A 17,405-nucleotide genomic window follows, 5' to 3' on the forward strand; every position below is an offset into this window, starting at 1 on the left:
TTAGTCGAAGCCGGTTGCGATGCTAGTTGAAGGTGGTTGCCGGAGGTTGCAGAAGACCTGCAAACTCCAGCAACCACCTTCAACTTGCATTTTGGGAAGTCTAACATGGGCAGGACCTACACAGTGAATGGTAGGGCTCTGGGGAGTGTTGTAGAGCAGAGGGATCTAGGAAATCAGGTGCATGGTTCATTGAAGGTGGAGTCGCAGATAGATAGGCTGGTCAAAAATTATTTTGGCACATTGGCCCTCATCAGTCAGACTATTGAGTATAGAAGTTGGAAGGTCATGTTGCAGTTGTATAAGACGTTGGTGAGGCTGTATTTAGAATATTGTGTTCAGTTCTGGGCATCATGTTATCAGAAAGGTGTTGTCAAGCTGGAAAGGGTACAGAGAAGATGTACGCGGATGTTGCTGGGACTAGGTCTGAGCTATAGGGAGAGGTTGAGTAGGCTGGGACTCTATTCCTTGGAGGATGAGGGGTGATATTCTAGAGGTATATAAAATTATGAGGGAAATAAATTGGGTAGATGCACAGAGTCTCTTTTCAAGAGTAGGTGAATTGAGTACCAGAGGACATAAGTTTAAGGTGAAGGAGAAAACATGTAATAGGAATATGAGGGGTAACATTTTCACACATAGGGTGGTGAGTGAATGGAACAAACTGCCAGAGGATGTAGTTGAGGCAGGAACTATTTCAATGTTTAAGAAACAGTTAGACAGGTACATGGATAGGACAGGTTTGGAGGGATATGGACCAAATGCAGGCAGGTGGGACTAGTGTAGCTGGGACATGTTGGCCGGTGTGGGCACGTTGGGCTGAATGGCCTGTTTGCACACTGTATCACTCTATGACTATGACTCTATTACAATTTGAATGAAAGATATGCAAAAAGCCACAATGATCAAGAAAAGGTGGACCCCACCATGTTCCATTGTTGACTATGGGCTGGGTGAAAACCCGTTATACAGACAGTGGAACTCAACAGGACAACTGAAACTAGTCGGAGAACTAAGGTGAGTGAGAGACGAAGAGAGAGGAAAAGCAAGGGTTACTTCAATCAATATTGATGCCGCTGGGGTGTAAGCTGCCCAAACAAAATATGAGGTGCTGTCCCTTCTATTTGCCCTTGTCCTCACTCTGACAATGGAGGAGGCCCAGGACCTAAAGGTCTACATGAGAATGGGAAGGAAAGTTAAAGGTTTTTGGCAACCAGGAGACCAGGAGATCAGCCCAGTCTACGTTTGATCTCGCTGAAACATTGGAGGTATCTTGGACCCAGGAAGAGAGGGATTGGATGGGGGGGGGGGGGGGGGGGGGGGGGGGGGGGAGGGGGGGTTTGTGGGAGATAGAATGGAGTCGAGGTACGTGGATATCATTTCCGTGGGACAGGAGCAGGCAGAAACAATGGGTCTGCCAGGGCAAGGTACACAAAAATGCTGGAGAAACTCAGCGGGTGCAGCAGCATCTATGGAGCGAAGGAAATAGGTAACGTTTCGGGCCGAAACCCTTCTTCAGACTGATGAAACCCTTCTTCAAACCAATGCTACACTTGTCGCTTTACCTCCCCCCTTAACTCCATTCAAGGACCCAAGCAGTCTTTCCAGGTGCGGCAGAGGTTCACCTGCACCTCCTCCAAACTCATCTATTGCATCCGCTGCTCGAGGTATTAGCTGCCCTACATCGGTGAGACCAAGTGTAGGCTTGCCGATCGCTTCGCCCAACACCTCCTCTCGGTACGCAATAACCAACCTGATTTCCCGGTGGCTCAGCACTTCAACTCCCCCTCCCATTCCGAATCCGACCTTTCTGTCCTGGGCCTCCTCCATGGCCAGAGTGAGACCACCGCAAGTTGGAGGAGCAGTACCTCGTATTTCGCTTGGCCAGTTTAGACATCAGCGGTATGAACATTGACCTCCAATTTCAGATAGTCCCTGCTTTCTCCTCCGCTTCCCAGGTCTCTCTCAGCCCACCGTCTCCGCATCTTCCTTTTTTCTTCCCTTCCCCCCTGCACCTTCACAGCAGTCTGAAGAAGGGTCTCGACCCGAAACGTTGCCCGTTTCCTTCACTCCATAGATGCTGCCTCACCTGCTGAGTTTTTCCAGCATTTTTATCTACCCATTCACACCAGCTCTGTTATCCCACTTTCCTCACCCACTCCCTACACATTAGGGGAAATTTACAGAGACAAGTTAAGCTACAAAGCCAATGCGTCTTTGGGATGTGTGAGGAAACCCACACGCTTGCAGGGACAATGTGCAAATTCAACACAGACAATGCCCGAGAACAGGATCGAACACAGATCTCTGCCGTGTGAGGGAGCAAGTCCACCAGCTGTGCCATTATATTTTATTTCCAACACACAAAAAATTATACGTTGATAACTTTGTTTACTAAAAAAAATAAACTATCCATTTTCAGTCTTAAATCTCTAAGTGACGCTATGTCCCCCTTTACAGCTACTGTATGTTTTAATTCAGTTCAAGACTATGGGGCAGTACATTGGCCATAAAGTTGCTGCCTAAAATTGCCAGAGACCCGGAATTGATCCTGAATGTGGATGCTGTCTGTATGGAGTTCTGTTTTCTCGTTTATAACATTGTTTACAGTGTATTAAGTTTACATATTCTGTTGTGCTGCTGCAAGTAAGGATTTCATTGTTCTAACTGGGACGTGAGAGAATAAAACACTCTTGACTCACGTCGCTAATGTGTGGGATAGAACTAGTGTACGGGTGATCGGTGGTCGGCGTGGACTCGGTGGGATGAAGGGCCTGTTTCCACGCTGTACCTTTAAATTAAACTAAAAACACTAAAACCAGAGGAAATCTAAAGAAGGGTCTCTACCCGAAACGTCACCCAATTTCATCTATTCAGAGATGCTGTCTGCTCCGTGGAGTTCCCCCGCACAATTAAAGCATGGAATAGTCTTCACCCTACCATAGGTACCAACCAGACGCAACTAAATTTAAGGTACCTCTTTTATCCCCAAGAACCCTTTTTTGCTTAAGTCAAGTCAAGAGAGTTTTATTGTCATGTGTCCCAGATAGGGCAATGACATTCTTGCTTGCTGCAGCACAACAGAATATGTAAACATAATACAGAACAGGAGATAAAAGTTCAGTGTGTCTATATACTATAGACCATATATATACACAATAAATAAACAGATAAAATGCAATAGGCTGTTATCTTTCAGAGATTGGAGTTTGGTTGTGGTGGGTCCACTCTAGTTTAAATTCTATTTGGAATATTTTTGGAGGGCCATGAAACCAAGAAGCAAGAGTTACTCCAGCGAGTTACTCCAGCTCCAGGGAGTAATTCTGCGTTGGTTTTCAGCGGTCGCGGTGAGGCGGCGACCAGACAGCAATGGCTGCCAGATCTCCCACAATGCAAAGGGAGGGAGAAAGTGGCCGACGCCGACCAGTTGCCGTGGCAGTGCGCATGTGCAGGGCGGCTGATGATGTGCTGGCCGTGGTTGTTTGAATGTGCAGGGGAGGAGATTCCGAGAGCGGAGAGCGTAGAGCAGAGAGCGGAACATGAATGGCGGGCGGAGATAGAGAATGACAGAGAGAGAGAGAGAGAGAGAGAGAGAGAGAGATAGAGTGGGGGCCGCTAAGAATTAAACAATAGGTGTCCCGGGTGCTTGCCAAGCCGGGCAAAATGGCATGGGCACCCGGGCAACCGTTAATTTCGAGCCCTGATAAGTAGGAGGAGGTGTCTGAGAGTTGTCGCCTGGCCTCAGCCTGGTAGAGGTCAGCGCGCCAGACTACCACGGCACCTCCCTTATCGGCGGGTTTGATTATAAGGTCAGAATTGCTTCAGAGTGAGCGGAGGGCTGTACGTTCAGAGGGGGTGAGCTTAGAGTAGGTAGGGGGAGTGGAAAAATTGAGGCGGTCGATGTCACGCCGGCAGTAAGAAATGAAGAGGTGTAGAGAGGGTAGAAGGCCGTTGTGGGGAGTCCAAGAGGAGGGGGACTGGTGGAGACAGTAGAAGGGGTCATCACTGGGTGGTGAGGAATCCTTCCCATAGAAACAGGCACAGAGGCTGAGGCGATGGAAGAAAAGCTTGACATCGTGGTGGACCCGGAACTTGTTGAGGTGGGGGTGGAGGGGAACAAAGTTGCGGCCTCCGAAAGGGGGATGTCGGGGGGAAGACCATGAAAACACGGGTTGGGGTCAGAGGGACGTAGGTTGAGGCGAGGTCTCGTGGGGGGGCTGGTGGGGCTTCAGAGTGGGAGGGGGGGGCACGTGAGGATTTTTTTATACGTGAGGGGTGTTGGGTTAAAAGAGGGGGAGGGGAAGACCTAGTGGAATCATTGGTGAGGTTCCCTGTAAGAGGGGGGGGGGAAGCATTAAGACCCAGCAGAGTCAGACCACGTGCTGTCAGTCTGCATCGTGGAGGCCTGTGGGCCTGGTGCTGAGCCTGGAACTCAGGTGAGGCAACGGCTCTGGCCCGCTGTTGGGCGGTGGAGAGGCGAGGGTCGGCGGAGTCGCTGGTGGGGGCCGGCAAGGGTGCTATGGTAACGGAACGGGTCAGCGGACAAAGTGTCAGTGGCCCCTAGACGGTGAGAGTCGGTGTCGGCAGAAGTTTCGGTGGCCCCAGGGAGCCGGTGCAAGTCAGCAGTGGCAGTTTCGATGGTCCGGGCCTGGCAATGGCGTCCCGGGTCTCATCCCCACTTTAAAATAGAGGTGTTGCTGGACATCTTAAAATGTAGGAAGGTAGATAAATCTTAGCGGCCTGATAACGTATATCCAAGAACTTGCTTATTGGTTACATGATTAGTGTCGTAAGGTCATAAGTAATAGGAGCAGAATTAGGCCATTCGGCCCATCGTCCACTCCGCCATTCAATCATGGCTGATCTATCTCTCCCTCCTAACCACATTCTCCTGCCTTCTCCCCATAACCCCCGACACCCATACTAATCAAGAATCTATCTATCTCTGCCTTAAAAATATCCATTGACTTGGCCTCCAGTCTCTGTGGCAATGAATTCCAGAGATTCTCAAAGACACCAATTGACCAGGGTCATTTCCCAATACAAGGACTAGTAAGGTCCTCAGAGTTGGACCATCTACATGCCATTTCAAGAAACCTAGTTCAACACACCTAAGAAATTCAGTTGTATCTAAGTCTTTTGCACCAAGGAATTCGCAGTCACTGTTGGGGAAGAGAAAGTTACCATACCAAGTTTGACGCACCAAAAATGCACTCTCTCACACTTGTCAGGGTTAAATTACAACTGCCATTCATTGATTCACTTTTCTAGTTTACAGAGTCATTGAGTGAAACAGCGTGGAAACAGGCCCTTTGGCCCAACTTGTCCACACCGACCAACAAGTCCCATCTACACTAGTCTCAACTAGATGCATTTGGTCCACATCCCTCTAAATGTGTCCTATCCATGTACATGACTAAATGTTGCAATAGTCCTTCCCACAACTACCTCATTTGGCAGCTTGTTCCATACACCCACCACCCCTTGTGGGAAAAGGTCACCCCACAGATTCCTATAAATTATTTCCCCCTTCACCTTGACCCTATGTCCTCTGGTCCTCGATTCACCTACTCTGGGCAAAAGACTCTGTGCATTTACCCAATATATGTCTCTCATGATTTTATACACCTCTACAAGATCACACTTCATCCTCCTGCGCACCTACAACCTCTCCCTCTTTGATTTAAATCTTTCTGTAAACTTCTTCTTCCTCTGGTGAGACCACATCTGGAGTACTGTGTACAGTTTTGGTCTCCTAATTTGAGGAAGGACATCCTTGTGATTGAGGCAGTGCAGCGTAGGTTCACGAGATTGATCCCTGGGATGGCGGGACTGTCATATGTGGAAAGATTGAAAAGACTAGGGTTGTATTCACTGGAGTTTAGAAGGATGAGGGGGCATCTTATAGAAACATATAAAATTATAAAAGGACTGGACAAGCTAGATGCAGGAAAAATGTTCCCAATGTTGGGCGAGTGCAGAACCAGGGGCCACAGTCTTAGAATAAAGGGGAAGCCATTTAAGATTGAGGTGAGAAAAAAAATTTTCACCCCGAGAGTTGCGAATTTGTGGAATTCCTTACCACAGAGGGCAGTGGAGGCCAAGTCACTGAATGGATTGAACAGAGAGTTATATAGAGCTCTAGGAGCTAGTGGAATCAAGGGATATGGGGAGAAGGCAGGCTCGGGTTATTGATTGGGGACGATCAGCCATGATCACAATGAATGGCGGTGCTGGCTCGAAGGGCCGAATGGCCTCCTCCTGCACCTATTTTCTATAAGATCACCCTTCATCCACCTGCGCTTCAAGGAATGCACAGAGTCCCAGCCTACTCAACCTCTCCCTGATTTAAATCTTTCTGTAAACTTAGATACTTTTACTTACTATCAACAGCAGTTTTAGCACTATCGGCAAATTAGTTAACAGTGTTAATGACATTGTCATCCCCAAATCGTGAATATAGAAAACCACAGTGGACACAGCACAGACCCCTATGGCACACAACCCATCACAGGCCACCAATCAGTAAAACTATCCTCCATTGCCACTCTCAGACTCCTTCTGGCAGGATAATTTTGAATCTTGCTGATGTCCATATCTACAAAGTTCACCATCCTGTCCTCATCAAATCCTCTTGGTGTTCTCTACAAAAAGCCCTGGTCAAATTTAAGACATTATTTCCCATGGTAAAGATAATTTATGGAAAGGTACAGGCCAGAAACAGGCTCATCGACCCACCGCGTCCACACTGATTCACGAAGGAAAAGGTGACGTTTCGGGTCGAGACGAAGGGTCTCGACCCAAAATGTCACATTTTCCTTCACACCATAGATGCTGCCTCTCCCGCTGAGTTTCTCCAGCATTTTTATCTACCCCCTTTCATACATGGTCTGTGCTTTTCCCCATTTGCATCCACTCCCTGCACACTAGGCTGCAATCTATAGAGTCCATTAACCAACAAATCTGCATGTCTTTGGGATGTGGGAGGAAACTGGAGTATCCGGAGGAAACCCACTCATAGGGAGAACATGCAACCTTCAAACAGACAGCACCCGAGATCAGGATCGAACCCAGGACTGTGGCACTGTGAGGCAGCAGCTCTTTCAGACGCTCCCTATCCTTGTCTATCGAAATGCCAGTAGATCTTGTCCCTCGGAGTCCCCTCCAGTAACGTAGCCACCATTGATGTTTGGCACATCAAACTGTAGTTCCCTGGTTTGTGCTTACAGCCATTCTCAACTAAAGCTACAATATTAGCCACCCTCCGGACTTCCAGAAATAGAGATTATTTTAGGATATGGATACATAATCTGTATCTGTTTAGTTTAGGTTAGAGATACTGCGCGGAAACAGGCCCTTCAGCCCACCGGTTCCGAGCCGACCAGCGATCCCCGCATATTAACACTATCCTACACCCACTAGGGACAATTTTTACATTTACCAATCCAATTAGCCTACAAACCCGTACACCTTTGGAATGTGGGAGGAAACCGAAGATCTCGGAGAAAACCCACGCAGGTCACAGGGAGAGCATACAAACTCCATACAGGCAGCACCTGTAATCGAGATCGAACCCGGGTCTCCGGCGCTGCATTCGCTGTAAGGCAGCAACTCTATCGCTGCGCCACCGTGATCGCCCTGGAAATACATTTTATCAGTTGAATCTAGCATGATTTTTGTCCTGCAATAAGACATGCCAACGGTATTTTTAAACAGAGAAATATGCCACCTCATATGAGCTTGATAAAGGACATCCTATTTTTCAGGCAACTGATTGCAAAAGAAAAGATGGCCAGAACAATGGAACTCGCACAGAATACCAAGCACTGACAACTCCCCATTTACAGCCGATCATGCATCTTAATGAGGACATCGCTATAGCATTACGTGTAGCAAGGATCAAAGCAGACAAACATCACAAACCCTACTAAAAACAACATCCCTTTTGTAGCAGCAGCAGCAGCCGCCAAACTCTCAGATTGGACAGCTGGCCTTTAACTGATTGTCATCAAATTACCGAGCCTTCTGCTGCCACAAACAGAGCACAAAAAATAAAAAAGAGCAAAGTTAGCCAGATGGTCCTGCAGATGAACCTCCCCTGCCATTCAATATCATGGCTGATCCAATCTTGCAAATGGCATCACTCTCATATATATATTCTGCATAACTCTCCACTCCTCAATAGACCAAAAGTCTATCTGTTGTGGCTTTGAATGTATAATAAAAGTATGTGTTAATGTTCTCTTGTTTGTTTTAAGTGCGGGAAGGGGAGGGTGTCAGAGATGCGATCGTTTTCAGGGTCGTATCTCCGGTCGCTCTGCGGCCTAACATCGTGGAGCTGGAGGCCCCCTCGGGACCGACTTCGAGCCCCACCGCGGGACGTGGACTTACCATCGGAGCTGATCCCTTGCCTTGAATCTCTCCAACCGCAGCCTGCGGACTTTACCGTCAAGGGCTCGCAGTCTCAGGAGAGGCCGTAGATGTCGGGAGCTCCAACGACGCAGAAGGCTTGACCCGGGGGTCAGATCGCCCGGCGGGGAGCTAACATCCCCCCAAAGCAGGAGCTGATCGCCCCGACGCAGGAGCTTGCTGCCCCCTACGCGGAGACCCACCGCCGGCTAGGGGGTCAGATCGTCCCGTTAGCGGCCCCCCGACTGCGGGAGAACAAAGGGAAGAAATTGAACTTTTTTTCGCCTTCCATCACAATGAGGAATGTGGAGGAGTCACTGTGGTGGATGTTTATGTTAAAATGTAATTTGTGTGTTCCGTTGCTTTTTGTTTGTATGACTGTATGGCAAATTAAATTCTTCGTATGTTGCAAAACATACTTGGCTAATAAAGTATGATTGTATTGTATTGTATTATTGTATTGTAATAGAAAGAGTCATACAGCAGAGAAACAGGCCCTTCAGCTCAACTCGTCCATGCTGGCCAAGGTGTGCTCCTGAGTTCGGCTCATTTGCCTGCATTTGGCCCGTATTGCACTCAACCGTTCCTATCCATGCACTAGTCAAATATCTTTTAGATTTTGCAGTTAGAGATAAGAGAGTTCAGCGATGCAGCGTGGAAACGGGACCTTCAGCCCACCGAATCCATTCAGACTCTTGATCACCCGTACACTAGTTCTATATCCCACACACTAGGGGTATTTTACAGAAACCAATTAACCTACAAACTGGCACGTCTTTGGAATGTGCGAGGAAACCAGAGCACCCGGTGAAAACCCACACAAAGACGCACAGAAAATAGGTGCAGGAGTAGGCCATTCGGGACTTCGAGCCAGCATCGCCATTCAATATGATGATGGCTGATCATCCAAAATCAGTACCCCGTTCCTGCTTTCTCCCCATATCTCTTGATTCCGTTAACCCCAAAAGCTATATCTAACTCTCTCTTGAAAGCATTCAGTGAATTGGCCTCCACTGCCTTCTGTGGTAGGGAATTCCACAGATTCACAACTCTCTGGGTGACAAAGTTTTTCCTCATCTCAGTCCTAAATGGCCTACCCCCTATTCTTACACTGTGACCCCTGGTTCTGGACAACCCTCAACATCGGGAATTTTTTTCCTGCGTCTAGCCTGTCCAATCCCTTAAGAATTTTATATGTTTCCATAAGATCTCCTCTCATTCTAAATTCCAGGGAATATAAGCCCAGTCGATCCATTCTTTCATCATATGGTGTAGTGTGGCGGCACCTAACGGCAGCAGCTCGACTGCAGTCCATCTGTCTTTTGTCTCGTTAAATGTATGTTTTGATTCTGGTTTTATTATTTTTTAGCTGTGTATATGTGGGGGGGTGGGGGAAACCGTTTAATCTCTTCCCTGTTCGGGGACCCGACTTTTTCCCTGTCGGGTCTCCGATGTCATTGGGCCTAACATCGCGGAGCCTGCGGACCTGCCATCACAGAGCTGGCCGACTTCAGAGTGGGAGGAGCTGTGGTGGCGCGCGGCTGTGACCCGACTTCGGAGCTTCGGAGGCTCCGACCGCAGGCCCTGTGGACGGTAACATCGGGAGCTCGCACGCCCCTGGTTGGAGACCGCTTTTCGGAGCTCCCGCAACGGCAACTTCTCCCGTTGGAATCGCGGGGTGAAATGACTTGGAGCGGGGCCTAACATCGCCCCGCGCTGCTTAACGGCCGCGGGACTTACCATCGCCCGCCAGGGGGCTTTAACATCGGGAGCCCCAGTTCGCCTCGACATTGCAGTTGGACAGCTGGAGCCTACCATCACAGTGAGGAGGTGTTGGAGATTCACTGTGATGGATGTTTATGTAAACTGTGTTAAGTGTGGGTCTTGGGTTTTTTGTAATATAAGACTGTAGAAAATGCAATTTCGTTCAAACCAAGCCGTTTGAATGACAATAAAAGACATTCTATTCTTAAGTATCATTTGCCACGATACACACTCCATATAGACAGCACCCATAGTCAGAATGGAACCCAGGACCTCGGCACTGTGAGCCAACAGCTCTACTTCTGTGCGGCCCCAATTGCACCCACCTTTTCACTTCCTCTGGCAATTTATCTCATATATCCTCCACCGTGTGCAAATGTTGCTCCAAACATCCCCCTTAGATCTTTCCCTTCTGACTTAAAACCCGAGTCCTTTAGATTCTCCTATCCTCGGAAACAGACCGGCCATTCACCAGCCATGATTTTATAAAGATCTATAACGTCAACCCGCAGCCGGCCCATGCTCCAGAGAAAAATGCCCCAACTATCCAGTCTCTCCTTATACCCCAAGCTGTCCATTCCCAGAAATATCCTTGCTCTACTCCCGATGTCCATGAGTGGGTGCCCAGACACATCTTCAAATTCGCTGATGATACCACCATTAGTAGACAATAGACAATAGGTGCAGGAGTAGGCCATTTGGCCCTTCGAGCCAGCACCGCCATTCAATGTGATCATGGCTGATCATCCCCAATAAGTACCCTGTTCCTGTCTTCTCCCCATATCCCTGACTCCACTATCTTTAAGAGCCCTATCTAGCTCTCTCTTGAAAGTATTACTGACACCAATGATGGAAATTGAGAATCCGATTGAATGATGCCAGAACAACAATCTTGCTCTGAACGTTGACACCGGGTGGCGCCAACATTGGCTGCCTCGTCAACAGTCTGTCAGTCCATTCCTTCTTTGTTGTTTGTTTGTATGTGTTAAATGTATGCTTTTATTGTTCTTTGGCATGTTTTATGTGTGGGATGGGGGGTGGGGGGGGGAGAAAAGAGTTGGGGAAAACATTTTCTAATTACTTACCTCGATGGAGATGTGATTTTTTTTCCGTATCGAATCTCCGTCCGCACTGCGGCCTAACATCGAGTAGTTGGCGGCCTTTGCTGGAGAACGACATCGAGAGCACCACCGCGCGAGCCTGCGGACTTAACATCGTGGAGCTGGCGATCCCTGTCGGGGATTGACTTTGGGGCTCCAAACGCAGGAACCTGCGATCTTTAACATCAAGGAGCTTGCGGTCTCTGGTTAGAGGCCGACTTCGGGAACTCCAAGCCATAGGAGCTTCGATCGCCCCGATGCAGATGGTTCAACTGCCCCGACCCCGGGAGAATAAAAGACAAAGGAGATTGGGCTTTTGCCTTCCATCACAGTGAGGAATGTGGGGTATCCACTGTGGTGGATGTTTATGTTAACTTTTATGTAGTTGTGTGTCTTGTTGCTTTTTTTAAAAGCCTGGCTGTATGGTAATTCGAATTTCACTGTACCTTAATTGGTACACGTGACAATAAACTGATCTTGAAGCCTTGAGGAACTGATTTCCAATGTTGATTCCAGGAGGGAAATGCAGAGGATTCACAAACTTGCCTTTGGTAACATGACTATGATGCTGAGAGAGAACAGCTTCAGGCTCCTGGGCATGTACAACTCGGATGTGTCCTATGCCCAACACATCAATGTAATCACAAAGCAAGCTCATCAAGATTTCTACATTTAGTTTAGTTTAGAGATAAAGCATGGAAGCAGGTCCTTCGGCCCACCAAGTCCACGCTGACCAGCGACCCCCACATATTAACACTATGCTACACACATTAGGGACAATTTACCTTTACACCAAGCCAATTAACCTACAAACCTGTGCGTCTTTGGAATGTGGGAAGAAACCGAAGATCTCGGAGAAAACCCACGCGGTCAGGGGGAGAACGTACAAACTCCATACAGACAGCACCCGTAGTCGGACCCAGGTCTCTGGCACTGCAAGCGCTGGAAGGCAGCGACTCTCACAGTGCGCCACCTTACTGCCCTTGTAAGTTCAATAGACAATAGATGTCATTCGGCCCTTCGAGCCAGCAACGCCATTCACTGTGATCATGGCAAGTTTCTTACAAGTTTGACGAGATTCAGTATGTCAACAAATATTTTCTTGAACTTCTACAGGGTATGTTAGAGAGCATAGTGACTAGTTCCTTCATGGCCTGGTTCAGCAACTCCAATGCCCAGGCACGAACGTGTGGCGTAGATGCGGCAGGGCCATCACGGATACTGATCTTCTCACCATCAAAGGGTGGAGGAGTTCCCATGAAAAGTTAGCTAATATCAAAAACCCATATCACCCTGGCCATGCTGTCATCTTGCCATACAAGATAAACTCGAATAAAGTCGATATGGCATTACTACATATGACAATTAAACACCTTTGACTCGAGTATTAGCTGCACCCTTTGCAGCTTAATTACATACTTGCTCTTCCATGACAGCTAGAGTGTAACAATACCTCAAGTGTGTCTCAACAACGTCTTATACAACTGTGACATGTTCCACCATAGACTGATGTTGTCTAGTTCTAGGCTGACCAGCCATGGGGGAAAAAATCTGGCTATCTATCTAATCTAGGGTAGCACATTGGTGCAGCGGTAGAGTTGCTGCCTCATAGCGCCAGAGACCCAGGTTTGATCCTGACTATGGGCGCCGGCTGTATGGAGTTTGTACGTTCTCCCAGTGTCCTGTGCGGGTTTTCTCTGGATGCTCCGGTGTCCTCCCACATTCCAAACATGTACAGGTTTGTAGGCTAATTGGCTTTGGTAAAATTGTAAATTGTCCCTAGTGTGTAGGATAGTGCTATTGTACAGGGATTGCTGGTCGGCGCGGACTTGGTTGGTCGTAGGGCCTGTTTCCACACTGTATTTCTAAACTAAACTCACTATGCTAAAGATTAAAGGTAGATGCTGGAGAATTTTTTTCTCACCCCCCCCCAACATTAGTCTGAAGGATCTCGACCTGAAGCGTCTCTCTATAGACGCTGCCTCACCTGCTGAGTTTCTCCAGCAGTTTTTGTCTACCTTCGATTTTTCCAGCTTCTGCAGTTCTTTCTTAAACATGCTGAAGATTAAGTTTTATTTATCCGAGTCTTCTCATTAATATCAATATATTTCAATGGTAATTGAAAATCAAAAACTGCAGAGGCTGGAAATCTTCATTGGGTCAGAGTGCATCTGCAGAAGGAGATTGGTTATTGTTTCAGATTTAAGATATGCTTTCATTAGTTAGGTTTGTTTATGTTGTGGAACACCTCTGAGAAGTGTCCAGCACGATTGCAGAAGCCAAGCTTACGCCAGCAGCTGCGAGAACAGTAAAAGATCAAAGCAGTACCCCATACAGTGCAGCAGCACACAGCAAAATCAGATCTTATGCCTTCCTGCACCAGAGACACAGATTTGATCCTGACTACGAGTGCTGTCTGTACAGAGTTTGTACCTTCTCCCCGTGACTGCGTAGGTTTTCTCCAGGTGCTTCAGTTTCCTCCCACATTCCAAGACGTGCAGGTTAGTAGGTTAATTCAATTCTGTAATTGTCCCTAGTGTGTAGCGTAGAACTACTGCACGGGTGATCGTTGGTCAGCACAGATTCATTGGGAGGAAGGGCCCGTTTTCACGCTGTATCTTTAAGCTAGACCTCCGAAAACATCGCAGTTGAACATCCTAATCTTGATGGCACTTTAACAAACACCTTGGCAGGCACCATAATAGCATTTAAAGGACATTTGTTCAGGTACATGGACAAAAAGGTTTTAAAGGGATAAAGGCGGGCAGGTGGGACTAGCACAGGTAAGGCATCTTGGTTGTGTTGGGCTGAAGGGCTTGTCTTCGTCTATAAAATATTGTGACCATTAGGTAATCTATGAGTGTGAAGAAGGGTTTCGACCCGAAACGTCACCCATTCCTTCTCTCCAGAGATGCTGCCTGGCCTGCTGAGTTACTCCAGCTTTTTATGTCTATCTGAGGTAACCCATGATGATGTTTAACTTCACTAGAAAACAATGAAGCAATCTCTCTACAAAAAAAACACTTTACAAACATTGGAGTCAAATTGAGAGAAGTGTTCCCTTACCTCTCACAGAAGGTGTGAAGACAAGGAAGAACTTTAGGAATTTTGTAACGATCCAAGCAGATGCTGCAGATCAGAAACTGTTTGTCAATTTGGCGTACCACAGGACTGGTAATGCTCGAGCTGTCACTGGCCATCCTAAAGCGCTGGCATACAAGTCCAGTTTGGCCTCACCCAGCACACTGAAAGACAGGGACAGAAAATAATAAATAAAACATTTAAACACAAATTTAACGCAGTTCATTTCAAAGGACGCCATATTTTGTAACAACTTCACACCAAATAAAACCACGCACATAGTCATAGGGTCACACTGCGTGGAAACAGGCCCTGCGGCCCAGCCTGCCCACACCGACCAACATGTCCCATCTACACTAGGCCCACCTGCCTGCGTACGGCCCATATCCCTCCAAACCTGTCCTATCCATGCACCTGTCTAATTGTTACTTAAACGTTTCAATAGTCCCAGCCTCAACTACCTCCTCTGACAGCTCATTCCGTACACCCACCACCCTTTGTGTGAAAAGAGTACACCTCAGATTCCTATTAAATCTTTTCCCCTTCACCTTAAACCTATACCCTCTGGCTCTCAATTCCCTTACTCTGTGCGTCTACCCATCTAGTCCTCTCATGATCTTATACACCTCTGAAAGATCACCCCTCATCCTCCTGAGCTCCAACAAATAAAGTCCCAGCCTGCTCAACATCTCACTATAGCTCAGAACCTTGAGTCCCAGCAACATCCTTGTAAAGCTTATTTACACCCCTTCCAACCTAACAACAGCTTTCCTATTACATGGTGCCAGGAACTGAACACAATACTCTGAATGCAGCCTCACCAACGTCTTATATAACTTCAACGACCTCCCAACTTCTACACTCAATGTGTAGGAAGGAAATGCAGATGCAGGTTTACACCAAGGATAGACACAAAAGGCTGGAATAACTCAGCAGGTCAGATATGAGATGCTGTCTGAGCCGCTGAATTACTCCAGCTTTTTGTGTCTATCTTCTATACTCAATACTCTGACTAATGAAGGCCAATGTGTTCACTGTGCAGGTCCTGCTCATGTTAGACTTTCCAAAAAATGTAACACCTCACATTTCTCTGTATTAAATTCCAATAGATGAACTTATAGATTCTAATAGATGAACTTATGATGGATTGTTGAAACAATTATCTACAGTAATCACTTAAGTAATCATGATCAGTGAATTTCATATCAGTCCATTACAAACAACAGACGCCAAGAATTGATTAGAAAGGCCATACCATCTGAAAGGAACACTGTAAATGTAGATAGACACAAAAAGCTGGAGTAACTCAGTGGGACAGGCATCAGACTGTCTGAAGAATGGTCTCAACCCGAAACGTCACCCATTCCTTCTCTCCAGAGATGCTGCCTGTCCCGCTGACTTACTCCAGCATTTTGTGTCCATTTTCAGTTTAAACCAGTATCTGCAGTTCCTTCCTACACTGGAAATGTAGAGGTTAGTAAATGATTTGTTTAAGAAACAACTGCCGATGCTGGTAAAATCGAAGGTAGAAACAAAATGCTGGAGAAACTCAGCGGGTGAGGTAGCATCTATAGTGAGCTTATCTTGCAATTTTTCCGAGGGTAGTGTGACCAAATCTGAACATAATACTCCCTCCCCATTGTGACCTCACCAACATCTTGTACAATGGTTCATTTTCTATTTTCCAGGCACTCAACCCAAATCCTTTTGTGAAGAAAAATGCAAAATGCAATTTAAATATTCTCATGTCATAAACAAAATCAACAAACACACTTAGTGTCTTCATCAAGTCATTATATAAATTGTAAAAAGTTGAGGTCAACACCAAACCTTGTGCCAAACCACTTGCTACATTTCACCAACCGCACACCATCTGTGGCCGTTCTGTTTTTTGTTAACCTATCAACCTTCTATCCATGTCATAGCGTCTTACAACGTGGAAACAGGCTCTTCGGCCCAACTTGCCAACGTGTCCCAGCTACACTAGTCCCACCTGTCTGTGTTTGGCCCATATCCCTCGATACCCGTCCTATCCATGTATCTGTCTAACTGTTTCTTAAATGTTGCAATAGTACCTGCCTCAACTACCTCCTTTGGCAGCTCATTCCATACACCCACCACCCTTTGTGTGAAAATGTTACCTCTCAGACTCCTATTAAATCTATCCCCCTTCACCTTAAACCTATGCCCTCTGGCTCTCGATTCCCCTACTCTGGGCAAGAGACAGTGCGTCTAACCATCTATGCCTCTCATGATTCTGTATACCTCTATAAGATCACCCCTCATCCTCCTGCACTCCAAGGAATAGAGTCCCAGCCTGATCCATCTCTCCCTATAGCTCAGACCTTCGAGTCCTGGCAACATCCTCGTAAATCTCCTCTGTACCATTGCCAACTTGACAACATCTTTCCTGTAACGCAGTGCCCAGAACTGAACACAATGCTCTAAATGCGGCCTAACCAATGTCTTATACAACTGCAACATGACCTCCCAACTTCTATACTCAATACTCTGACTGATGAAGGCCAATGTACCAAAAGCCTATCGACCTGTGATGCCACCTACAAAGAACTATGTTGCTTCACTCCTAGATCCCTCTGCTCTACATCATTCCCCATAGCCCGACCATTCACGGTGTCGGTCCTGCCCATCGGAAGTTAGACTTTCCAAAATACCACACCTTGCATTTCTCTGCATTAAATCCCATCAACCATTCCTCAGCCCACCTGGCCATCTGATCAAGAGTCGTCAAGAGTGTTTTATTGTCAAATGTCCCGGACGGGACAATGAAATTCTTACTTGCTGCAGCACAACAGAATATGTGAATATGTAAACATAGTACATAATGGGGGAAGAGAAAAAAAAAAAACAACAACAAAAAAAACAAATATAGTGCAAATAACAGATAATGTATTTTGCAGTTCAGAGCTCAGAGCTTATTCATTGTTGTGTTTAATAGCCTGATGGCTGCAGGGAACAAGCTGTTCCTGCACGTTACAGTTTTCAGGCTTCTGTACCTTCTTCCCGATGGCAGTGGTGAGATGAGTGTGTGGC

At 46.9% G+C, this 17,405-nt stretch overlaps 1 protein-coding gene across 8 annotated transcripts in view; it reads right to left on the reverse strand.

Annotated features, from left to right (window-relative positions):
* Positions 1-17,405, reverse strand: part of trim2 (tripartite motif containing 2) — a 131,113-nt gene that overhangs the window by 69,776 nt on the left and 43,932 nt on the right. For all 8 annotated transcript variants that reach the window (XM_033019898.1, XM_033019831.1, XM_033019848.1 and 5 more), the window contains one exon: positions 14,337-14,515. In XM_033019898.1, the coding sequence (XP_032875789.1) occupies positions 14,337-14,470 (134 nt within the window). In that variant the 5' untranslated portion in view covers positions 14,471-14,515. The remainder of the gene's footprint in view (positions 1-14,336; positions 14,516-17,405) is intronic.

The sequence above is a fragment of the Amblyraja radiata genome, chromosome 1 (assembly GCF_010909765.2).
Source record: "Amblyraja radiata isolate CabotCenter1 chromosome 1, sAmbRad1.1.pri, whole genome shotgun sequence".
Lineage (NCBI taxonomy): Eukaryota > Metazoa > Chordata > Chondrichthyes > Rajiformes > Rajidae > Amblyraja > Amblyraja radiata.